General features: G+C 40.6%; 1 protein-coding gene and 1 pseudogene across 5 annotated transcripts in view; both read right to left on the bottom strand.

The window, feature by feature from the left end:
- The window catches only part of Exoc6b (exocyst complex component 6B), a 470,758-nt gene that overhangs the window by 342,225 nt on the left and 102,427 nt on the right, over positions 1-26,106 (bottom strand). For all 5 annotated transcript variants that reach the window (XM_036180693.1, XM_036180694.1, XM_036180697.1 and 2 more), the window contains one exon: positions 25,624-25,828. In XM_036180693.1, the coding sequence (XP_036036586.1) occupies positions 25,624-25,828 (205 nt within the window). The remainder of the gene's footprint in view (positions 1-25,623; positions 25,829-26,106) is intronic.
- LOC118579418 lies at positions 12,637-13,956 on the bottom strand (annotated as a pseudogene).

The following is a 26,106-nucleotide window of genomic DNA, read 5'->3' as shown; positions in this document are numbered from 1 at the left end:
CCAATACCACCAAATTAAGAAAATGTGGACAGTTGTTTACTTTCTTTCCAATGCACAAACAAATAGGAAATGCATCTGTGTGCATGCTTAAGTGTCCTTAAGATATGAGAACAGGGACTGGAGAAATGGCTCAGAATTAAGGACATATACTCAGCTTACAAAAGATCTGAGTTAGGTTCTCAGGACCCATACCAGGCATCACACAACCACCTATAACTCAGCCTCCATTACCTCTGGCTCTATAGGCCCATATATTCAAATGCACATACCCATAAGCAGACCAAAACACAGACACATAATTAAAAACAAAAAAATCTCTTTAAAAGAAAATATTCTTAGACATTTAAGACAATCTGCCCAATCTATACCTGAAACATCAAGTGAAGTATTATTTAGCATCTCCTTCCTGCTCTGTATGTCTCAGCCATGTATACAAGGTGGAATCTTCACAGCAAGAGGACAGAGGTGGGTTATTAAAGACTAAGTTCAAGCTAATTAAGCAACAAAATTCTAAAGTTGGCCTACCCAAATAAATTTCTCTTTTCTCATCATATATACCTCCTAATTTAAAAGTTAGGGCAGCCAAACCATTGTTCTACTTCACACAAAAAAACTACAAAATTTTATAACTACAAAAATCTCTAACCAGACATTTCACGCACAGGCTGCAGTTCCAACCCCTACTGGAAAGATTTGAGTTCACAGACGTGTAATTACAATGTGGCAACTTGGCTATATGAACTGTATTTTGCAGAATTCCTTTCCCTGTACATTCCTAATTAAGGTGGACACAAGAGACTGGTGCAAGATTTAGAGAGCACAGTGAAGTAACAACCATTCTGTAGTTCACACAGGACACACTCATCTGTTGCCATATATATATAGCATAAGGCAATAGACAGACATACAATTACTTTACCTTCCCCTAGATCCTGAGTCCATAATAAGGGCACCAGCTTGTTCTGCAGGATTCCCATATCATCAAGGTCAGACACAGAAAGAATGGATATGATTTCAGTCCACCCTTGTGGTCTCTAGCTAACATATGGTTTCTAGCCTGTCAGCAACATTTCCTATGCACTTTCTGTCCCTGCCAACTTCTCTGCAAATTTCACACTCCAGCATGAAACACAAATATCCTTGCTTAGGGACGGGGTCTTAAGAAATTGAGGGAATTAAGCACTCTCCTACAATTTCTACTCCTTTGATTACATACTGATTTAAGACTTCAGAAAAAAATATATACATGTTAAGAACAAAATTTAAAATCACAGTTACTTAACCAAATCTGTAGCAGGAATCTTAAAAGTCTTCTTCCTTTTTTAAAAAGGTATGTATATATTTGTTCTCCTCTCATGTTATATCCCAACAGCAGTTCCCTCCTCCTCCCACCCAACCCTCTCCACCTCCCTCTTCTCCAGATCCACGCCTCTGTTTCCCTTCATAAGAGAGGAGGCCTCCCAGGGATGTCAATGAACACAGAATAACAAGTTGCAATAAGACTAAGAACAGGAGGGATTGTATGAGCAAGAATTGTTGAGACCATGATTGGAAAAATCACAGGGACAAATAGCCAAACCAGTGGAAACACATGAACCATGAACCAATAGCTAGATCAGGCCCCCCAAACAAACGAGACAGTCAATTAACTTGAACTGTTTAGGAGGCACCCAGGCAGTGGGACCCGGAACCGGACCCGTCCCTAGTGCATGAGCTGGCTATTGGAACCTGGGGCCCATGCAGTGACACTTTGCTCAGCCCGGGTGAAGGGAGGAGGATATAAAATATAAAAGTTCTTATTAATAAAATCAAACCTGAGGCCAGGTATTGGGGTGAACGCTGGAAGATCAGAGAAGCAGAACAAGCCACAGCTACATCATCTCACCAGTTCCTCAGCTGATCCTGTTTGCTCAGACTGGAAGCTTCTGTGTCCTCATCCAAATGGATCTCAGCTGAACTGTTGCTCAAAAGCCTAAAGGCTTAACCAGCCAAATGCTTCTAGTTTCTGGTCCTCATGCCTTATATACATTTCTGCTTTCTGCCATCACTCCCTGGGATTAAAGGGCCACTTTCTGGGATTAAAGGTGTGTGTTACCATGCCTGGCTGTTTCCAATGTGGCCTTGAACTCACAGAGATCCAGAGGGATTTCTGCCTCTGGAATGCTAGGATTAAAGGTGTGTGCTACCACTGCCTAACCTCTATTTTTAATATTGTGGCTGTTCTGTCTCTGACCCCAGATAAGTTTATTAGGGTGTACAATATTTGGGGGAACACAATACTGCCACACAAATCTATTTAAAAACATTATCATTAAACTAAGTCAATTTTAAGAATTAACAAGAAGACTAAATGATTTCAAACTGTCCAGTCCTGCAACAAAATAATGGAGCACTATAGTCATCACCTACCTGTGTAAAGAAGAGCTAGCTCAAAGAAACCAGCTGCACCAATAATATGGAAAGCAACCATATCCAAATCAGTTTCTTTACTTCATAAGTGTAAAATGCATACAAACTTTGATCTTGAAGTTGTAAATATCTCGTGTGTGTGTGCACATGCATACACATTTATGTGTATATGTGTACAAATATGCATGTCACAAATGGTGGTCAAAGGACAACTTCGGGTATAGGTTTTCAGGAGCCTTCCACATTTTATTTGAAATGAGGCCTCTAACTGACCTGGACACTTGCCACTTAGGCCAGACTAGCTAGCCCCTGGGCTTCCAGGGATCTACCTATCTCTGCTTTCATCTCACCACCACTGGGGGCTTCCAGGGATCTACCTATCTCCGCTTTCATCTCACCACCACTGGGATCACAGTACCACACTACCAAGCCCAGCAGCTTAAGTGGGTTCTGGAGATCCAAGCTTAGGTCCTCCAAGTACTTTACCAACTGAGCCATCTTCCTAACCTTAAAATACTTCATAGATATAGATATAAAGATAGTGTTTTTTTGTTTGGTTGGTTTTTGTTGTTGTTGTTGGGTTTTTTTTGTTTGTTTGTTTGTTTGTTTTTGGTTTTTCGAGACAGGGTTTCTCTGTGTAGCTTTGCGCCTTTCTTGGAACTCACTTGGTAGCCCAGGCTGGCCTCAAACTCACAGAGATCCACCTGGCTCTGCCTCCCAAGTGCTGGGATTAAAGGCGTGCACCACCACTGCCTGGAGTTGTGTGGTATTAAGCCTCTTATGGTTAACTGGGAGTGGCTGCTTGACATTAACATTTAGACATTACCTGGCCAGCTCCTTGGGAACCTTCCCAATAGGCAGACAGTACCTTGGCCAGCTCAGAGTCCTGATAACACCATCCTATGTAGCCCCGCTTGTGTAACCCATTTGTGCATGCACCAAGGCCCCTTTAAGAGGTGGGCTCTGCCCACCTTTCTCTCCCCTCTCCTCCATCTCTTCCCAGGAGACTGAGTCTGCACATCCCTCTTCCCTCTTTCCTGTCTCTTTTTCTCTTCTTTTTCCTCTTCTCTCCTCAGCTCCCCTCTCTCCCTTCCCCACAATGAAATTCTCCATGTGAGCGCTATATGCATGACCTGTCTCTCTTAGCCACTATGGGGCACCTTGGTTCCAACTCACCAAGGTTACAAAAGCTGGGACACAGAGAAACTCCACCTACAGATGGATACATAGACAGATACAGCTATATAGATAGATATGGAGATATAGATTGGAGATAGAGATATAAAGAGCTATAGATATAGCTATAGATAGATAAGAGATGAAGATATGGACATAGAGATAGAAATATAGATATAGAGCTGGAGATATATAGACATATATCAATAGAGATAGAGATAAAATAAGACATATATGGAGATTTAGATAGCTATAGAAATACAGAGATGGAAATACAGAGAAAGGTGGAGACAGAGATGTATTATTTAGTAACTTGATATACTAAACAAAGATACTGTGAAAAACACCAAAAGTAAATATAAAATTGAATGTCTATTAACTTAATAAATAGGTATTTCTCATCAGATGTGGCCTCCCCAAGAGGAGAAAGTATCAAGTCCCATAAAAGTTAGCCTGTGAACAGATCAGCCAATCAAAAACACCACTAGAAAATACCAGCACCTACACTTTTTAAGTATTTAGCTAGAGTCTCAAAGAAGTGAATGCCTTAGTCAAGACAAACATTAACCATTCTGCTTTTTTTCCTTAGCAAATACTGTAATCCAACATAACATAAGTGATTTGTTTTCAAAAAAAAAAAAAAACTCCAATAAGTATTTGTTAGCTGAAAGAATAAAGTTGAAATCAAGATAATTTGTGTTGACATGTCTTTAAATTGTCTTCAAATTAAGAAAAACTAAACTAGAATAGTCTCCCATGCATACAACAGACTAGCGGGGTCAAAGTGTTAAATAAAGAGATTAAACACTACTTGGTTACTGACATGTTCCAAATTCTATTTTCTTCTCTTTTATAACCTTCACCACACAAAGAAGTGCACAGAATCTTCCCCTTTCTTTTCAATTAAAACCGTTTAACACTATTTGAATTTTCTATTGGGTAAACTACAAACCAGACACTCTTTAAAATGATCTTTAGAAAGAAGTGAGATTCACTAGGATTTAGTGGCTGACTGCATCTAGGATATATTTTTCTCTGTATGTACAATATTCTACAGGAGAGGAAGCTAAGTGGGATCTATGAAGTCACTACTGGTATCCTGGGGCAAGTCCTATCTAACTGAACCCACACAGTGAAAACAAGAAAAGCAGATCATCTATTCACTCAACCCCAAACCATACTTTATAAATTTTATGTCAAAAGTAATCTTTTTAGTGAATTAGAAGCTGTATGAAACTCAATAAAAGTTCCAAAATGTCATATAAGGAGCCTGATTTTCCTCTCTCTGTTCCCAGCATATTCCTTGCCCTCATTTCAAAAAGACCAGAGAACAGAGGGGAAGGAAGAAGAGGTAGAAGAGAAGCAATCTGAGGTACAAAAAGACACAGGAAATATACATCTCCCCTGGGAACTAGGATGGATCCTCCACCTAAGACTTAGAAAACAGATTTTATAAAAGTAACCTCTGAACAATAAAAGCATTTGGGTCTTGCAATCAGGATTCACTGTGTACTCAATGATGCTTTTCTTAGCTGTGGAATTGATGAGGCCACTCTAATGTTTCTAGGTTGCCTTTGAGGAACTGTTGAGCTATGCCTATGTCATAAATGCATGACTCCTTCTAAAAAAGACATCATGAGCCTACTCTAAACCCAAAGTTATAGACAGAAATGTCTCTGGCTTTATAAAGAGCATGTGTTCTTCTAGGATAAACTTCTCATATCTGAGTTCCACAAGCTATAAATCAAACTTCAGCATCTCAGAGTCTATTGGTGTAGATTCTCAACAACAGAGAACTAAAAGAAATAATAATTGCAAACTAATATTTACAGGTAAGTTTTCTTCTTGTTGTTTAAAGCCAAGGAAAATGGAAAGAAAAACACCACCACAACAAAGGAGCTACCGAGAATCAGATGTGCCTTAGGGTAGACAAGACACTTGAGGATCACCTTTCCCTCCACAGGCAGATTATAGCCTTCCATTTGTACTGGGCCTTTCTCTGTATGTCATCTGGCAGATGCATCTGTGGGGCTGCCAATTCACCCTGGAGCCCTCCATTTTAATCAGTATCACATAAAGTTTTAACACATGGTTTAATATGCACCAGATCCAAGGATTTGCCTGGGGGTGGGGTTAGATCCTTACTGCAGAAACACATACCATCCCAGCTGCTACTCCACAAGCAATTATCTTTCACCTTTGGCTGAACCAGAAGAACTGTCAACACCAGCACATTGCCAAACAGGGGAGAGGTTATGGGGTCAAACAAGAAAAAAAGGCTGGATGCTCTGGGGTTCAGATTGACCATCTGTTAATCCTACTGGCTGCATGGAAGAAGCATTCTCTTTAGTTGCAGATCACAAAAAAAAAAAGCACAGACATAAGAGTAGTATGCACTAAATTTAGAAGGCTTTCCAGAAGTGAATACAAGAAAAGCAAAGTGAATACAAGAAAAGCAAAGCCAGGTTAAAAAATAAGTTAAATAGGAGAATACACACATAAGCACATGGCAGCTGTGAAGAGAATTTTACCAAGACAAACAAAGCAAACTCCATACATTTAAGAACAAAATGAAAATCTAACTCTTAAAGTTATTCCTTAAATACAGAAGCCAAAAGAAAATTGCCACTAATAGTTTTGAAAAGGAAAACAAAAACTTAATAAAAGAGAAAGAAGTCCAGAATCTCCTCCAGCCCCCTTAAATCCTAAAGTGTATGTATGTGTACACATGCTTGTGTATAGAGAGAAAATAAAACACACTCTTCCCTAAAATGTCTACTATGAACTCTGAAATGTGTGATCATCAAATGTATTCCACAAGTAAAGTCATTCTCATGACCAATGAATCAAATGAGTTTTGCCTCATGTACTGCTTATGAACTTTTTGTGAAGACTGGCCTAGACTACTAAATTAAAGAGCACTCTAAAGCTTAGTTGAGAGCACCAGGAAGTGCATCCTGCCAACTCACATGTCGGGTAGATACTAATCATGCATACCAAGACCATAAGCCATGGCACTTCACTGGTCTATATCATTTAGACAGGTTCTCTAAAAAGGATTAGGTTTGCCCCAATTGCAACAACAATCCACTGGTACATACAACTTTTCTTTTACATGTTAAATAGAGTAAAACCTAAACTTTACTAATATTGATTAAATAAAGTGATTCTTGTATTCTCCATGTCTCTCATGTGTGACACAAGCTTCTCAGGACACACACACTAATGAAAGACCACTAACACAGAAGTTTAGGCAGTACAACATTTGCTGATTTCTTTCTACTCATTATGAAGTAGGGGTGAGGAGTCAGAGAATCACTAATGAAGGGAAGAGTGAAGAGGGATGAACTGAAAGAACAAAGACATAAGCCCAGACACAGATGAAAGCAACAATGCCAATTGTAGGAATGATTCATTGTTAGGACCCCACCCCATTCAGTCTGAGGACTCATAGAGACAGAATCTGCCACATTCAGTCTAAGGATTCGTAGAGAAAGGATCCCCCATTCAGTCTGAGATTTCATAGAGGTAAGAAATCTCTAATGGCTGACTGCTCTGCTTCTCTAACCTTTCAGCTTTCACCCTCGATATCAGACACTGGGTTTTCATTAAGATTAAATCGCTGCCCCAGTTGCCAGCCAGCAGGGAAGACTCCTGTGGGCAGGCTTCCCACCAATACCCTCCATTGGACCCTGCAACCTACAAGACCCACACCCTACCCCAAACCTACCTATCGCCCTGCAACCCAAGTGCCTTCCTGAGACACAGAATCTGCCAGCTCTCATTGGACCAAGAGGTGAGTGACTCTTCTTCCACTCAGAGAGTCCTGCCTCTAGGACCTAGGCTCTGGGACACAACCAGTCCCTGGGAATCGCCACCAATTGCTGCCCCACTTGCCGGCCAGCAGGGAAGACTTCTGAGGGCATGCTCCCCCACCAAAAACCCCCATTGGACCCTGAAATCTGTAATACCCATGCCCTACCCCAAATTTATCCATCCCCCTGCAACCCCAGTGGCTTCCTGAGACACAGATTAGCCAGCTCAGATTGAACCAAGAGCAGCTCCCTGGGACACATAATCTGCCAGCTCTAATTATACCAAGAGCTAAGATTGGACCCAAAGTGTCCTGAGACACAGACACAGGAAGCACAGATTGGACCAAGAGCAGCTTGCTCAAATACAGGTACCTCTTGCACCTATTGGAGGAAGAAATGGGTAGATGCCTGTGCAAAAATACATACAACATAAAGAGCAATACAGTATCACCAGAACCTAACAGTTCTGAACATCACAACATAGAAAGAGCAGAAGAAAATGACCTTAAAAATAACTTTATGAAGATGATAGAGGCCTTTAAAGAGGAAATGAAAAATTCACTTAAAGAAATTGAGGAAAAGACAAACAAAAAATTGGAAGAAATCAATAAATTCCTTAAAGAAAGCCAAGAAAACCATGAACACATAATTAACATGTGAAGAAAATAGTTCAAGACCTGAAAATTGAAATAGAAACAATGAAGAGGATACAAACTGAGGGAATGCCGGAAATAGAAAATCTAATTAATCAAGCAAGAAGTATAGATGCAAACACAACCAACAGAATACAAGAGATGGAAGAGAGAAATTCTGGCATGGAGGATACAATAGAGGAAACTGATTCATCAGTCAAAGAAAATACCAAAGCCAAAAAAGTCATAACACAAAATGTCCAGGAAATCTGGGACAACATGAAAAGGCCAAATGTAAGAATAATAGGGATAGAAGAAGGAGAAGAATGCCAACTCAAGGACACAAAAAATATACTCAACAAAATTGTGGAAGAAAACTTTCCCAACTTAAAGAAGGAAATACCTATGAGGAGACAAGAAGCTTATAAAACACCAAATAGACTAGACCCCCCCCCACCCCGGAAAAAGTCCACTCACCACATAATAATTAAACCACTAAACATACAAAATAAAGAAAGAATTTTAAGAGCAGCAAAGGAAAAAAGGCCAAGTGACTAACTTATAAAGGCAGACCCATCAGAATAACACCTGATTTCTCAATGGAGATTTTGAAAGCCAGAAGGACCTGGACAGATGTAATGCAGAAATTAAGAGACCATGAATGCCAGCCTAGACTACTATACCCAGCAAAACTTTCAATCATCATAGATGGAGTGAAAAGACATTCCAAGACAAAACCAGATTTAAACAATACCTATCCACAAATCCAGTCCTACAGAAAGCACTAGAAGGAAAATTTCAACCTAAGGAAGTCAGATGCATCCATGAAAACACAGGCAATAGATAACCCCATAGCAGCAAATCACAAAGAAAGGAAATACACACACACTACCACCAAACGATAACAGGAATTAACAATCACTAGTCATTAATATCCCTTAATATCAATGGACTCAATTTGCCTATTAAGAAGATACATGCTAACATATGGATACAAAATCAAGATTCAACCTTCTGCTGCATATGAGAAATATATCTCAACTTCAAAGACAGATACTACCTCAGAGTAAAAGGCAGGGAAAAGACTTTCTAATCAAATGGACTTAAGAAGCAAGCTGGTGTAGCTATCCTAATATCTAACAAAATAGACTTCAAATTGTTTGGGTGGGAGCTCCACCTCAACCCCTAGCACCTTGGAATCCATACACCCAAAGAGTCTGGAATGTGCTGGTGGAAGATCTACCTCAACTCCCTTCCCCCATCTCTTTCCCCAAACTTTCAAAGCCCATCAAACACAGCTCCTCCCCCAGAGAGGCTCAAGACCACTACCATAGGGTATATATGCTAAATCCCAGAAAACAGACACATGGTTCTTCCAGTCTCTCATCCCAATCTCCTCTCTGCAGGTAACAGGTAAGTCCATTGACTTTCTTTTGGACACAAGAGCTACCTATTCTGTTTTGACATCACACTCAGGTTCTACAGTTCCCTCACCAATTTCTGTCATGAAGGAAGACAGGATCCCTTCCTTCCCACTTAAGACCCTGACACTTCCCTTCATTCCTGCAGGGTGATTCTTCTCACACTCGTTATCTGGTCATACCTTCTTGCCAGGTACCTTTGTGTGGTCACAATGTTCTCAGCCTTTTCGGGCCACACTCACCTTGGCCCCCAATAGCTCTGCTTAGCAGCCCTCAGTTTCACTACAACAATGGTTAAGAGAAAAAGGGACAATTTCTTCACAAAAAAAAAAGCTAACTAATCAAACTAAAATGCCCTTTTAGGTCACACTGAATAGTATTAGAATTTAAGTAGGGTGAAGTTTTAAGTGTTGGTTATTTCTCTGTTGCTGTGATAAGATACCAGAACCAAGAAAATTTATTAAAGAGGCTATGATGGCAGAGTGAAGACATAGTGACAGGCAGCTGGAGCAGCAGCTGAAAACTTACACCTTCATCCACAAGCAGAAGGCAGACAGGCAAGCTGGGAATGGACCAAATATTTTGAAACTTCAAAGCCCACCTCCAACAAGTTCACACCTCCAAACCTTCCAAAACAGTTCCACCAATTGCAGACCAAGTGTTCAAATATATGAGTCTATGGGGCCATTCTCATTCAAACCTCCAGAGCTTTCTTCTACTAGAACTGGTAATTTCAACTCAAAATTAGATCATCTTCGTCTTTCATTTTCTCTGTACTACTGTGTAATAGGAATAAGGAGAGAAAAGAATCATGTAACAAAGTACAGAAGACTCAGGCTTGGTGACATGCATTTGTAACCTTAGAACACAAGAGACTGAGTTAGGAGAATCACAGGTTCAAAGCCAGTATAACCACACAGTAAAAGTCTATCTCAAAAGGGAGCAGGGATACTTGAGAAAACATATTATAAATATAACTGGTGGTTTGAATAGGAATGGCCCCAATAGACTCATGTGTTTGAATGCTTGGACCATAGGGAGTGGCACTATTAGGAGGTGTGGCCTTGTTGGAGGAAGTGTGTTATTGTAGGGACAGGCTCTGATTCTCATATGCTCAAGCTACACTCAGTGTGGCACACAGTCTCCTTCTGCTGCCTGCAGATCAAGCTTAAAACTCTCAGCTCCCGGCCAGGTGGTGGTGGTGCATGCCTCTAATCCCAGCACTTGGGAGGCAGAGGCAGGCAGATCTCTGTGAGTTCGAGGCCAGCCTGGTCTCCAAAGTGGGTTCTAGGAAAGGCGCAAAGCTACACAGAGAAACCCTGTCTCAAAAAACTAAACAAAAAAAAACCTCTCAGCTCCTGCTCCAGCACCATTCCTGCCTGCATGCTGCCATGCTCCCTACCATGACAATAATGGACTAAACCCCTAAAACTGCAAGTCAGCCTCAAATGTTTTCCATTATAGGAGTTGCCATGGTCATGGTGTCTCTTCACAGCAACAGAAACCCTAACTAAGACAATAACTTTAACCACTACCACAAAAAAAAAAAAAAAAAGGAAATGCAATGTGTCAACCTACACTCAGAAACCTATCTATATGATATCTGAACTTGGAAGTTTACAAGCATCTTGAACCTATTTGTCAATGTGTTTTATGACACACTAATGGTGTGACTGAACTCAGATATAGTCACAACTTTATTCAACCTTTTCTACTATGTTCTTTCATAAATCATGAGGAAGCTAAAAAAGGAATTTCTCAGAAAATGTCACTGATACTGATGCTGACAGCAGATCTTAATCGAGATGGTTCCCACAATGTAATTAAATACATTTCAGAGTATAGGAACTCCCAAATGTCACATGAAAAAAATGTATGTGTCCATGACAGTTTTTCTAAAGCAAGAGTTCTTGACTGTATAGCTTCTTGAAAGGCTTATATGTTCCTGAAGTGTTGTGGACACTGCTACAGATTGCTACCTTCTACACTGTTCAAAGAACAGACTACTTAAGCATTTACTAAGAAAGTCAAAGAGGGCAACAGCCAAACAATTGTCATCACCTTCTTCAGGGGCCAGCTGGGAGATCTGCATGTTTAACAACTGCAAAGAGGTCAACTCATTGTTTGGGGAAGAAAGCTGTACTGTTTCCCGGCATTTGCCTGATAGGCTATTTTGAAGTAAGGGAAAAGTTCAAATTGGTAGCAGATTTTAGCTTAAGTAAAAGAAGTAGGAATAAAAAAGAGGAACTCCTCATCATTAGATTATGCAGCACCAGAGTAAAATTGTCATACAGAAGGACAGGACAGAGCCCAAAACTAGGCTAGGATCACCAACCCTTAACTGGCAACCTTTAAAGCCTTTACACAAAATCTAAGCTAAAGCCAGGAGTGGTGGCATACATCTTTAATCCCAGCACTAGGGAGGCAGAGGCAGGGGATCTCTATGAGTAAGACTTTGCTGTGGATATCGCTCTGTGTAAATAAAGTTCTGATTGGCCAGTGGCCAGGCAGGAAGTATAGGCGGGACAAGAGAGTAGAGGATTCTGGGAAGTAGAAGGCTGGAGGGAGACACCACCAGCCGCCACCATGAGAAGCAACATGTAAAGATACTGGTAAGCCACAAGCCATGTGGCAAAGTATAGACTAGCAGAAATGGGTTAATTTAAGATAGAAGAAGTAGATAACAAGCAGCCTGCCACGGCCATACAGTTTGTAAGCAATATAAGTTTCTGTGTGTTTACTTGGTTGGGTCTGAGCGACTGTGGGACTGGCGGGTAAGAGAGATTTGTCCTGACTGGGCCAGGCAGGAAAACTCTAACAACAGACTTTATCTCAAAAAAAAAAAAACCTAAACATAGCTTTTAAAAAAAATACTTTATTTCTTTTCATATTTCGCATACATTTATGCATGGACACCACATTCATACCATGTGGTTACAGATGTCAGAATAGGGAATCAGATTTCCTGGAACTAAAGTTTAAAAAGTCCTGAGTACTGGGGGCAGAACCCTGGTCGGTACTCTCCATAAGCAGCAAGTATTCTTTTTTTTTTTTTTTTTTTTTTAAAAGTTAAAAATTTCTTAATTTTTTATTCCTGGTACCACTACCACAGGGCAATATACCTGATGTAATGGAAAGGAAAAGCTACAACAGATAAAAGACCTCAGGAATGCACATCTAATTGACACTACATTGCATGAATCAATAGTTGCAATTTTTGCAAACTGTGGCTATGACAGGCTTGAACAAGAAGGGTTTCCTGTTTAAGCTGCAGTAACTTTTCTGACTATGGATCATCACTCCTTCTGTGGCAGAGTTTTACAGTTCCTCTAATGCATTTAGGACGACTGTCTCAAAGTAACCTGCAGCTTTCCTGACAACTCCTCACTCTCTCTCCTGCTAAGAACTATAGCCCTTTTCTGCTTTTTTTTTTTTTAACTTTCTGCTACCATATCCACCACTTCCACCACCAGATCCATAGCCACCACCATAGGGACTGCCTGAGCTTCTCCACCAAAACTACCCCCTTTTATGGGCCCATAATTTGATTGCTGTTGTCCACTATAATTTCCAAAGTCATTATAGTTACCATCACCACCATAGTTACCTCCACCAAAATTCCCTTCCTCATTGTAACCATCATACCTCCTCCACCTCCACCAAATCCACCACCTTGGTTTCCATAGCCTGGTCCACCACCACTATAGCTTCCTCTACTGCTGTAACCAGGACCACCACCGTAGTTGCCCCATCACCTCCAAATCCATTATATCCACCATCACCACCTCCATAAATACCTCTTCTGCCAACACCTCCACCACCATAGCCTCCTCTTCCACCAAAGTTTCTACCACGACCAACATCACCTCCACCACCTCCCAAGTTTCCTCCATGACCCATAAAGTTGCCAGATCCACCTCCATGACCTCTCTGTGATCCAGCAGACTACATCTCTTGTTTAGAAAGGGCCTTTTTCACTTCACAATTACGCCCATTAATAGTGTGGTATTTCTGAACAACAATTTTATCAACTGTGTCATGATCATCAAAGGTTACAAAAGCAAATCCTCTCATTTTTCCACTCTGCCTGTCTTCCATAACTTCTATGGTTTCAATTTTGCCATACTTTTCAAAGTAGTCTCTCAGATTATATTCGTCTGTATCTTCTTTAATACCACCAACAAAAATTTTCTTCATGGTTAAATGGGCCCCAGGCTTTACAGAATCCTCTCTAGAAACAGCTCTCTTTGGTTCTACCACACACCCATAAACCTTGTGTGGCCGAGCACACATTGCAGCACCCACCTCTTCAACACAAGAGTAGGTCACAAATCCAAAGCCCCTCGAACGTTTTGTTTGGGGAACTCTCATTACCACACAGTCTGTAAGTGTGCCCCATTTCTCAAAATGTTCTCTTAAACTATCATCTGTGGTTTCAAAGCTCAGACCACCAATAAACAGCTTCCTCAACTGTTCTGGCTCCTTTGGATCATGGCCCTCCATTTTGAGACCAGACTCGCCTCTTCCAACTCCAAGCAGCAAGTATTCTTAACTGCTGAACCATCTCTTCGGCCCCTAAAAATGTAGTTTTCTATATTATGCTACATACAAAGACCAAAGAGAGAGAGAGCTGTTTCAACCTTTGACAGAGTTATAATATCCCCAGTTTTTGCTCCTTAACAAATGCCTGAAGGAACTTAAACAGAAACCCTATATTTAAAATTAGAAGCAGTCTACTTATTAAAAGACTGCCATAGTGTTAGGTCTTAAGGACCTCCATATATCCAGAAATGAGCTCAAGTTGGACTATAAAGGGATTTCTGGTGATTAGAGAAAAGCTAGCACTCCTCAGGAACTTGTGAAACCAGTTCCCATCAGTCAAAAGAGGTAATTTCTCTTACTTCTGGCAAAGGCGACACATGGCTACCTATGGCATCCATGAGCATATCAAAGACCATGCTGGCCTCTAGCCCCCCTCAGTATCATAAGTACCTGTTATACATTTCAAAGTCCATTCTAGCACCCTGGCCCTTCCCCAAGCTACTCATCCTCTTTATAATCCACATGATTTGTCCATACCACCCTTCCATAGACAGACAGACAGACAGACAGACTGATTCATTCTCTCACTTGCTCTATTCTCTATTTCTTGCTATCTCTCTATCTACTATCCACCTCTAATATGCTCTCCCATTCTCTCTTATCTCTTTCTCAGATAGCTCTGGCCTTGTCCAGTCTGATTATCTTTCTCTCTGTTCTTGAGTCTTCCAGATGCCTCTGGATATTTTTTCTCTCTTATCCATAATAAAAACGTTCCCCTAATAATGAAGTGGTCATGTTGGCAGTTTCTTTACTGTGCCCAGTCACATACATCTAGTGTCAAAACCCAGAAAGTTTAACAATATGAATTCTAGGGCTGGAAAGATGGCTCAGAGGTTAAGAGCACTGACTGCTCTTCCAGAAGTCCTGAGTTCAATTCCCAGCAACCACATGGTGGCTCACAAGCATCTGTAATGAGATCTGGCCCCCTCTTCTGTATACATAATAAATAAATCTTTTAAAAATATATGAATTCTACTATTTCTTTGTTTCTCTGCAAAGGGATCATAATGAGTTCCTAAACATAAATCAAAGATTTCATTTATTCAACCAGGGCTGGGCATAAATTATAAACTCAAAATCCATTAGTTACAGAGTTTCAACATGGGAAAGTTAGAAGGTTATAGAGAAGGTGGTGGTAAGAGTTACACAAACTGTGAATGTAATTAATGTGTCATTAAGAACTGTAGACCTTTGAGGCTGGAGAGATGGCTCTGCAATTAAGAGTTACTAGTATCCATGTCAGGAAGCACAGAACTATTGTAACTCCAGCTGACATGTCTGGACTCTACAGGTACCCATTCTCATATGTACATACACAGATGCATACATATAATTTTAAAATAAAAGTAAATTCAAGAAAACAAAAAACTGAAGGCTTAAAAATGACCAAATGCTAGGGTTCTTTTTTAATCTCTGGTACATGAAGGCAGTGAGGCAAACAAACTATAGCTAATAGAAAAAACTTCACTTAAGAATTCAGATATATTGTATCTTGAGATAGAAAAGTTGAATACACGTGTAGGTTATCAACAAATTAATCATTTAAGTAGAAAACAAAACTTATAATACCCATGAAAATTATCTATCCTTAGATGATCCTCAGTTTCTCCTCATCCCTAAAATACCAAAATAAGAATGTATATATAAGAAAACAAGCACATCCTCAACTCCTTAGCACAAGGCACTGTACTACATTCTGAAAGGAGAGAAGAGGAACACACTTGCACATACACATCCTGCAAAAAATGCCAGTAATGAGTATCACCTTTAGCTCTACTTCTTGGAGTCCACCCTAGATGCAGATTCCCCACCTCTAAATACCTTCCCCAGATTCCATTTGTCATCCAGCATTCTACAAACAGACCTCTGTGATTTAAAAATCTACTTTTTTCATTGGAATGAGCCACACCACAGAATGTATCTTAACAATCATCTCCATAAAACTTTTCAAAAAATAAAAGCTTTCCAATGTCTTATTTCCCTCCAAATCATGTTGACTTCGCATTGCTGTGAAAGGCAGTGGTCTACAAAGACAGGCCACTCTGATTTCTGCAGGTACTATTTTCTCTATTTTCAAAGAGATCCATTAGCATTGCTTTATCTTTGTGTCAGTGTACACACATGTGGGTATGTGTCTGTGGGTGAATATGCACATACATTCATATATGTGGAAGACAGAAGGTGATGTCAGGTATATTCTTCAGGCACTCTCCACTTTTTGAGACAGGGTCTCTATAGAACCTGAGCTCACAATTCACACAATTAGCTGGTTAGTAAGCTCCTGGGATCCTGTGGCCTTCACCTCCCTGGTAATGTCCAACTTTTACATAGGTGCTAGGAATATGAACTCAGGTCCTCACATTTGTTTGGCAGATATTTTACTGACTGAGACAGCTCTTCATCTCCCACACTGCTTGTTGTAATGGCTCATCACACTCAGAATCCTCAAGTGGCTTGACTATGAATTTAAAAAGTACCTCCCATCTCCCTGACACACACACTACATAAATATAATTTTTAATTTTTAAAAGAAACACATAATTAGGTAAGTATCAAAATCATATACTTTGTGAGATAAACATTCTTGACCAACTTGAAAAGATGATTTATTTACTTTTAAATTTTTTTTTTTTTGCCTTTCCAAAATTGTATGCCAAAATTTTTAAGTCCCAAAAGCTAGATGAATAGAAAAGAAATCTCAGAATAACTTCTTTGGCTCCAAAGTGTTTACTCTGTGGATGTTCTGCTTAGAATACAGCACAAAGGATATTTCAACAATACACTGTGCATGATGGTCATTACACAGCCTGTGGAACTCAGTGAGGTGTACTGTGCCAGAATTAAATCTAAAGATGCTCTGTACAATAAATCTAAGAGCTCATTTTGTTCTAGTCAAGACTTAGCCAACACAGTCAAAGGTTGAAAAAAAATCAAGGTGACCATGAATCCTTTACCAAGGTAGGTTCATAAAAAAAAAAAAACAGTGACTTAAGGGTCCGGACTCAAAGGCCTAGCTCTCCCTGAGGATCTATGTGAAATTAATGGCTGCCAGGGGAGGTGTTCATGCTCCTGTAAACAAGTCTAATGAATATGAAAGTAGAAGGGAAACTAGCTGGGGAAAGGAAGGAAATAGGTGAGAATAACAACATATGAGGAGGGGATAAGAAAGAGTAAAGGGAATTGAATATGATCCAAATACATTTTATGGATGTATGGGAACAACATAATGAAGCCCATCTTTATGTATAATTAATATACCCTAATAAAAATAATTTTGAAGTTACTAAAAGAATCCCTAGACACCTTCTCTTTTATAGGCCACTAGTACCTCCCTTCCTTTTTGTTTTTACATTTTTTATTGAAAAAAAAAATTTCATATAATACAATCTGATCATGCTTTTCCCTCTTCCAATTCCTCATTCATGCAATTCCAGGCCCTTTCTCTTCTCTCTCTTTAAAAAACAAACATACAAACAAAAATCGAGAGAGAGAAAAAAAAACAAAACACACACACAAAACCTTTACAAAAACACAAAAATGGAAAACGAAATAGAAAAAAAAAATCAAAAGATGTGCCCAAACAAAGAAATGTGAGACAAAAAGTCCATAAAAAATAACTTTTAGTGGTGAATCAGTGATGGACGCAAATGGCACCCCCACAGACTTTTGGGTCAGTGGGCACCACAATCAACAAGAAGTTGCCAGCTCCACCCAGGTCTGACTCGGCACACCCCCTCCAAGACTTTTGGGTCTGCAGGGGCCACAATCAACCAGGAACCTGCCTGGCACCTCTGCTACCAGGCAATCAGGTACCATTATACCAAGTACTGCCTGAGGTTTCTAGGCCCGGGCACAGGAGAAAGGAAAGGTAACAGCTCCACCCTGTCCCTTCTGGCTGGTAGGGGAAGTATTCAACCAAGCACCACCTGTGACCCAACCAAGAGTCCTAGCACTGGATAAGTGGGCACCATTGTGGTGAGAGAGCACAAGGTGGGGAGGTAGAAGAGAGATGGAATGGTTTGTGGAATGGGGAGAGAGATGGATCCAGAGAGGTGACAGTGGTTAGGAATGGGCTGACATGAATGGCCAGCTGGCCATCCAAGTCCAGGGAGATGCCTGGGCCTGGGCTATCACCAAAGGCCATGTCTTGATCCAGGGCCTTTGAGCAGCCAAAGTGGTCTGTGTTGATGTCTGTGGCTCCTGTCATCACTGGAAGTTGTACAGGGGCCTGTGGTAGGGCTACATTGCTGTCTGAGGGCTGTGCTGCAGCAGGGGCCACACCATCTGGATGGCTTGTATGACCACCAGGGGCCATGGTGACAACCTGGGCTGCTGCTGAGGGCCATGTCTATGTCTGTGGCCTGCCACAGCAGGGGTCTGTGCTGATGTCCCTGGCCCATGTTGCTGCCAGGGCCCACATGGATGCCCACAGTCTGGGCCACAACCTGTTACCATGTTGGTATCTAACGGCTGTACCGCTGACGAAGCCAGCCAATTTGGGTGGCCAGTGCTATCAACTGGGTTCATGGTATTGGCCAGACCAGGGCTGTGGTCAAGGGCCATGTCTGGGTCCATGACCCTGCCACATCCAGGTCTGGGTTGATAACTGTGGCTCCTGAGACCATAGAAGATGGTGCTGATGCCAAGATTCTAGGCTGCCACCTGGAGCCGTGTTGGTATCCAAGCACCATGCTGCTATAGGGCCATGCCAGTTCAGATGGCCTACGCTGCTATTTGGGACCATGGTGGCATCCGAGCCCCAGCTGTTTGCCTAGGACCATGACTGGGTCTGTAGTCCTACCATGACTGGGACTGTATTGAAGTCCATGGCCCATGTGGCCACCAAAGGTCATATAAATGCCCTGGGTCTGGGTTACAACCTGTGGCTATGAGAGCATATGAGGGCTATGCTGCCACCAGGGACATCTGATCTGAATATCCTGAACTGTCACTTGGGGCCATGGTGTTATCCAGGCCAGGGCTGCTGCAGAGGTCCATTTCTGGGTCCATGGCCCTACAGAAGCCAGGGTTTGAATTGATGCCCAGGGCTCCTGTTGTCATTGAGGGCCATGCAGAGGACCAAGGTCTGGTCGGCCACCTCGGACCATGTCAGTGTCCAAGAACAGTGCCATGCCCAGAGCCATGCTGATCTTGGTGGCTGGTTCTGCCACCTGGAGCCATGGAGACTTCTGAGCACAGGCCACTGACTAGGGCCCATGTCTGGGTCCATGGCCCTGTGGAGTCTGAGGTCTGGGGTGGGTGTCCATGGCTCAGTTGCCCCAGAGGGCTCTCTGCGGATACCCAAGGTCTGTCCAGCCACCTGAGACCACGTTGATGCCCAGGGGCCATGCTGATCTGAGGGGCCTTTGCTGCTGTTACCGGGATGAAAGTGGCATTCTGGGCCCAAGCTGCTGTTCAGAAATGTTAGGTACCATAAATTTTTTTCTTGAATTTCAGGTGTTCCTCATGCTATTGTCTATGACATTGTAGCTTATTCCATTGGTAGCTAGCAATAGCTAAGAACCAAATGTGACATTAACTGTTTCTAGGAATTTGCTAGGAACAACACTGCCCATAAAATTTAGGATTTATTTCCATGTCTTCCAAGGAATGCAACAAGAGCAAAAACTACTACACCACTGCAACTGTCATTCATTAAGCATGAAATATATGCCAAATAATGTCACAATTCGGACCCTCCCCATGCCTTCTACAGTAATTGGAAGAGAGGGCCCTGCACATTGCCTGGGCAAACAGAGTGGTCCTGGCAATATGAATGACGGGCACTCGGGTCTGAAGGCCGAAGAGTAGGAGTACTGGCCCCACTCCTTGCTGCAGGCTTCATTGGGTGAGCTAGAGGCAGTGCTGGAGAGCTCATCTGGTAGTGACAATGAAGGAAAACTAGCAACCCAGCTACCACCCAGGCCCAGAACCAGGGCTATGAGTTGGCCCACCCCAGCATTCAACTAATCTATGAACTGTGAAGGGAACGAATCTACAAATTCAAAACAACAGGATCTCCATGATACAGGATAACAACAGGATATCCAAGAGGAGTCCCAATGTGAGCCCATTACCAGTGGTTTAGCAGAAACCAGAGGCCTCAGACCAGACCAATGACTCATAGCAATGAACACTTACAAATAAAGATGTATGGACTAAAGGGTAAACTGGGTGACTTGCCAGGCCACACAACAACTTCCAGGGCAAGATTGTTATTTTTGGGTTTGGGGTTTATTTTTGTTTTGGGGTTTTTGTTGTTGTTACTTTTATTTTGGATCTTTGTTTTGCTTTTTCCTTTAAATTTGGTTTTGTTTGTGGGGGAGGTTCAAGGGTAGAGGGTAGATGTGAGGGGACAGGGAGTTAAGTGGGATTAGAATGCATGTGAAATCCACAAAGAATCAATAAAAGTAAAAATACCATTTGAGTTCATTTTGTGTTGGTCAACAACTCCTAAATATAGGGCCTACCCTAAAGTGTGGTTGATATACCTAATAAGTCTCCATTTAGAGAAAAGTAATTTTTCTTTACCAAATAAGTATCAATTGCAGACACAACAGGACTGATACACATATGAACTCACAAGGACTGTAGCAGCATGCAAAGACTTCACAGGTCCAGAAGACACTGTTTCCTTTGAGTTATCCATCATGTCTGGCTCTTAACAATCTTTCTGCCTCCTCTTTTGCATAGATCCCTGAGGAGGGCTTTGTTGAAGACATCTCATTTAAGACTGTGTTCCAAAGTCTCTCACTCTCTGTACACTGTCCAGTTGTCTCTGTGTTAGTTCTTTTATATTTCAAGAAGAAGCTTCTCTGATGATAGCTGAGCAAAGCAGAATGTCATCAGAAGTTATTTTGTTGCTATGTTCCTTTAGCAGAATACTAGTATTTGGTTTTCCCTCTAGGTCCCTGAGCTATCTAACCACCTGAGCAGTATCAAGTCTCTGTTTCATCTCAGGGAGTGGGCCCACATTTGTGCCACTACTGCACAAGGATATTGTGCAGAAAGGCCACTGTTGTAAGTTGTAGAGCTTGTAGTTGGGTTGGTGATTACCTTTCTCCTCTGGTAGCATGCAACATACCTTCCAGTACCATGAACACTAGTCAGTAGGGATGAAGCCTCTAGTGAGGTACCAGCTTTACTTCTCCATGTTCAACGAGATATGTAAGTGTTGTCTTCAGTAATAGGTCCTTAATACACCCATTTGTAGAGAGCAACCAATAGCCTTAGCAATAACCTAAGATGGTTGGATTTTTTGATGGAGCCCCTTTGGCCAATGACTCAACTAGATGTAACCCATTCCTGGAACTGGAGGTTTCAGGAACTGGCATAAAATGTCCAGTTGAGGCATTTTCTCCCCCATTATTTGGTGATTCCATTTAGACTACTTTCATATAGGTATATTTTTTAATAATAAAATAAAATTAGATAAAACAAAACTAACAGATTGAAATTGGACAAAACAAACAGAAGAAAAAGAGCCCAAGAGAAGGAATCAGAATCAGAGACCCACTCATTCACACACTCAGGAATCCCATAAAAACACTAAAATCAAAGCCATAATCTATACACAGAGGACAGCTTCTTTTCTTAACATCAGTTATATGTGGTGGTATTGTGTTCCCCACAATATTGTGCACCCTAATAAATTTATCTGGGGTCAAAGAACAGACAGCCACTAGAACAAAGCCAAGAATGGTGGCTAGAAAATGGGTCAGAGCAAGTGACAGCAGAAGTTGGGCGGTGGTGGTGCACACCTTTAATCCCAGCACTTGGGAGGCAGAGCTAGCCGGATCTCTGAGTTCAAGGACACTTTAGAAACAGCTAGGCATGGTGACACATCCCAGGGAGTGGGGGCAGAAAGAGAAAGATATATAAGGCGTGAAAACCAGGCACCAGAGTTAGTTAAGCATTTGGCTGGTTAAGCTTATGGGCTTTGGAGCAGCACAGTTCAGCTGAGAGCCATTGGGATGAGGATTCAGAAGCTTGCAGTCTGAGGAAACATGACCAGCTGAGGAACTGGCGAGGTGAGATAGCTGTGTTTTGTTCTGCTTCTCTGATCTTCCAGCATTCACCCCAATAACTGGCCTCAGATTTGATTTTATTAATAAGAACTTTTAAGATTCCTACTACAGCTATACAACCAAATAATTTGCCAAAGGCAATACAGGGATTTTAAAAGTAAGTAAAACCTTCTCTCAACTGAAGGGCCTCACAACCAAAATCAGCCTAACGATGAATGTTTATCTCATAAATGTCATTCAGGCCCACAAAGCCTAAGGCAAGCTAATCAAAATAAGAAATACAGAAATGTCCCCCTACACAAGTTCATTCCATTACAAGGGTACCAGAAATTAGTTTCAAAATGAAAATAGTACACAATTAACAAAGAAGCTCTTTAGGCACTTTAAAAATAAATCACTTCAAGTTACAACATGTGATTATACAATACACACACATTACTTTAGCCTAGGAACAGGCAAGAAGAGCATCAAGAAAAGTGGGCAGGATAATACACTGGGCTTTCTCCTTTAGGGAAGGGGTGAGTGTAATCTATGCATGGGAGAAAGCATGAAGACACACAGCTACTGACCAGCAGATGGCAAAGACCAATTACACTGACCAAATCTTCATAGGCATACAGAAAGGATTCATTTTTCAGTCTCCATGTCACTGAGTTTCATTTTGAGTCCATGGGATGTAGCTACAAGTAATAACATGTAGCATTCCTCCTTGCTACTTAAAACTATCCTTGGTCTTGGTACTTCTATTGCAATCTTCCAAAGCATACTAGTGATGGCAGACACACACAATGGGAAGATTCTGGGCCCCTAAACCACCATTATAAGATAAAAGAATCATAAATCATCAAACACCATAAATAAAAAATAAATCACTTCTCCCACTTTTCCACTATCTATTAATTCATACAAATACACTGTAAGCATAATGCAATGTACAAAGCCTGTGGTAATTTCTACCATATCATCTTAGTTTCTAGGTACCATAGAAGACTGAAAAGCTCATAAACTGAATATACAGATTCAGTTCTCAGAGAAAAAATACAGTGAGTAAATGTTTAGAAAAGTGTTCAAAACCTTAGCCGTCAAGAATGTAAATTAGCCAAGCATGGTGGTGCACACCTTTAATCCGAGCACTTGGGAGGCAGAGGCAAATGGATCTTTGATAGTTCGAGGCCAGCCTGGGCTACATAATGAGTTCTAAGACAGCCAGAGCTATGTAGAGAAACCCTTCTCAAAAACACAAAAAGGAAAGGAAGGAGGGAGGGAGGAAGGAAGAAAGGAAAAATAAAATTATAAATGCTTAATGGTTCTCTCTCACTGAAGTCAGAATGGCTGACAACAAGAAAACAATGACAAATGCTGGTGAGGATATGGGGAAGTGAAACCCTTACAAAACACAAGCAGAAGTATAAACTTGCATGGCCACTATGCAAAAAAGAATGGAAGGTTCTCAAAATATTGAAAATAAACCACCATATGACCCATATGTATATAATTCTAGGTATACAACCAAAGGACTCTATATTAGCATTCTACAGAGGCATCTGCATGTCAGTATTTACTGCTGTGCTACTCACAACAGCCCAGAAATGGAACCAGCCTAACACCAACAAACGAATGGATAAAGGAAAATGTGATAAATATGCAGCCATGAATAGAGTAAAATCATGACGTTACATGAAATAAATCAGATCCAAAAAGACAAATACCACATTTTCTTTAATGCACAATTTAAATTTTAAATTCTGTATGTGCCTGTGCACACGGGCATGCATGCATGTGTGCGTGGGCACGTACCATGAAACTAAAAAGAGAATCATGAGAGGAGAAGAGCTCTTAAATGGGTTAGAAAAGAGAATAATTAAATAGAAAATAGATGCCTTCAAGAAACCAATTATTCATATTCTAACAGAAAAAAGTATTAAAAAATCATTCAGAGATGATCATGGTGACACATGCCTTTAATCCAAGCACTTGGAAGACTTGCATCTCTGAGTTTGAGGCCAGACTAGTATATAAACCAAATACCAGGCCAGCCAGGACTGTAGAGTAAGGACTTTGTCTCAAAACACAAAGCAAACAACAACAACAACAAAAAAACTCTAAAGTATCTTTATTCAAGGACATAAGCACCACACATGCATGCACGTACTTGCACACACATAGAATAGCAATTCATGCACTAAGGACTATTCCTAATATGAAATTTCTTATAATTAATTAAAGGTACTGAATTCATAAAAGATTTCTTCATTATTCCTTTATGGACTAAAAATACACCAGCTATCAGTTTACTAGTTTACAAAGACTAAATGTCATAGTTAACATATCCATTCCAACTTTATCTGATTTCTACTACAGCATCTGACCTGGGCATTTATTTCCTCAGATAATTAAGGAATGAGAACAGCTAACCTCAAATTAAATGAAGTGATAATATTTATAACAGAACTCTCTTTCAGCAAAAGCAAGTAAATTTGTCTAGCAGAAGCCTAGAAAAGCAACCTTTAAAAAGCCAGCTTCCAGCTGAGTATGGCAGCATGTGCCTTTAAGTCCAGCACTAAGGTTTGGTGGCACAGGCCTACAATTACAGTACTCAAGAGAATGAGACAAGAACTGGAGCCTACACTTTGCACTTTAAATACCAATAAAATTTTAAAGGAGATTTTTAAAAAGCATGCCTTATGAAAAACTAATTGGAAAATCACTTCTGTCAGACAGATATTTGAACTAAGGCTATTATTAATGCTAGTTGAACCCTAAAATAATGCTTCCAAATGTAATCTACTGTGCCTTGTTCCCCCCATTAGAATACAAATCTAATTGAACACTTGTTTACAAAACCACATGGCACTTTCCATAAATAATTAAAATCTATTTATTATTGCAAGCTACATCATCAAGTATGGTAAAGAATCTCTATAGCATCAATGTAACCTAAATTTCAAGAGGAAGTATTACTGCAAATCATTATTGTTCATTCATTCACAATGACAAAAGGCATTCCTCATGGTATTAGGGACTTGGAGACATAGATATTTAAAGAAAATAAATATTCTTAACACATTTGCTGAATTTATGGGCTATAAATATTTCCCTCTCTGCAATCATAATCCACAATCCCCAAGAGACCTTTCTGTCACTAACACCCATCAATATCAGATATATTTTTGCCTGGTATGACATCTTCCTAACATTAAGTAATCAACCAAAGGCACACGTAACACAATTTATGTTGTTAACTAAAAGGAAAGTTTAAAAGATTCTGGACTTTCAATACTATACAAAGTCAAGGAAAATGTTTGATTTGTAAACTGAATTCTCTCCAGACTCTGACATGGACCATCATAATCGGTCACTGTTTGCTCAATAGCCAAACAGCAAACAACACATCTCATCACTGTTAAGATAATAACATTTTCATTTATGAAGGACCTTCTAAAATGATAAGAAGCAATTAAGACACATGGCAAGGAGAAATCTGTGTGTAACTGAATACTTGCAAAGCCAAGGGCATATCTGTCATAAACCAAGGACCTACTTGCTTCATGGCAGTCTCTCCTATTTTGTCTGAATGCTTGCGGATGCTCTCCAGAAAGTCTTTGAGATCAGACATAGAAACATCCTTTATCTCCTCCCGAAGTTTGGGGATGTTGTCCACCATCACCTTGCAGAATCGGTAGTGGCTCACTTGAGGCAGATAGGTGTGTTCCAGATGCTCCAGAGTCTTCAGTGCAGGATAGTGCCTACAAAAGAAATCAACCACCTTAGCAGATATTAGTCTTCCTTAGGGGGACAAATGTATTACTCAGGAATAATTTGAACCTCAATTAGCTTTCATTGCATATTGAGACAAATCCAATGTAGTGTTTTAATGAAAACTTCTTAACTATTCAAAACTTAACATATGCTTTAAAGACTAGTAATATCCAAAAATTTGACTGAAAGAATGAATAAACAAGAATACCAATAAAATTAATTATATATATAACTTTTTTTAATTATCTCAATGTCAAAAGACCAT

The sequence above is a fragment of the Onychomys torridus genome, chromosome 3 (assembly GCF_903995425.1).
Source record: "Onychomys torridus chromosome 3, mOncTor1.1, whole genome shotgun sequence".
Lineage (NCBI taxonomy): Eukaryota > Metazoa > Chordata > Mammalia > Rodentia > Cricetidae > Onychomys > Onychomys torridus.
The sequence above is the reverse complement of the archived record's forward strand: the minus strand, read 5'-3'. Positions and strand labels throughout refer to the sequence as shown.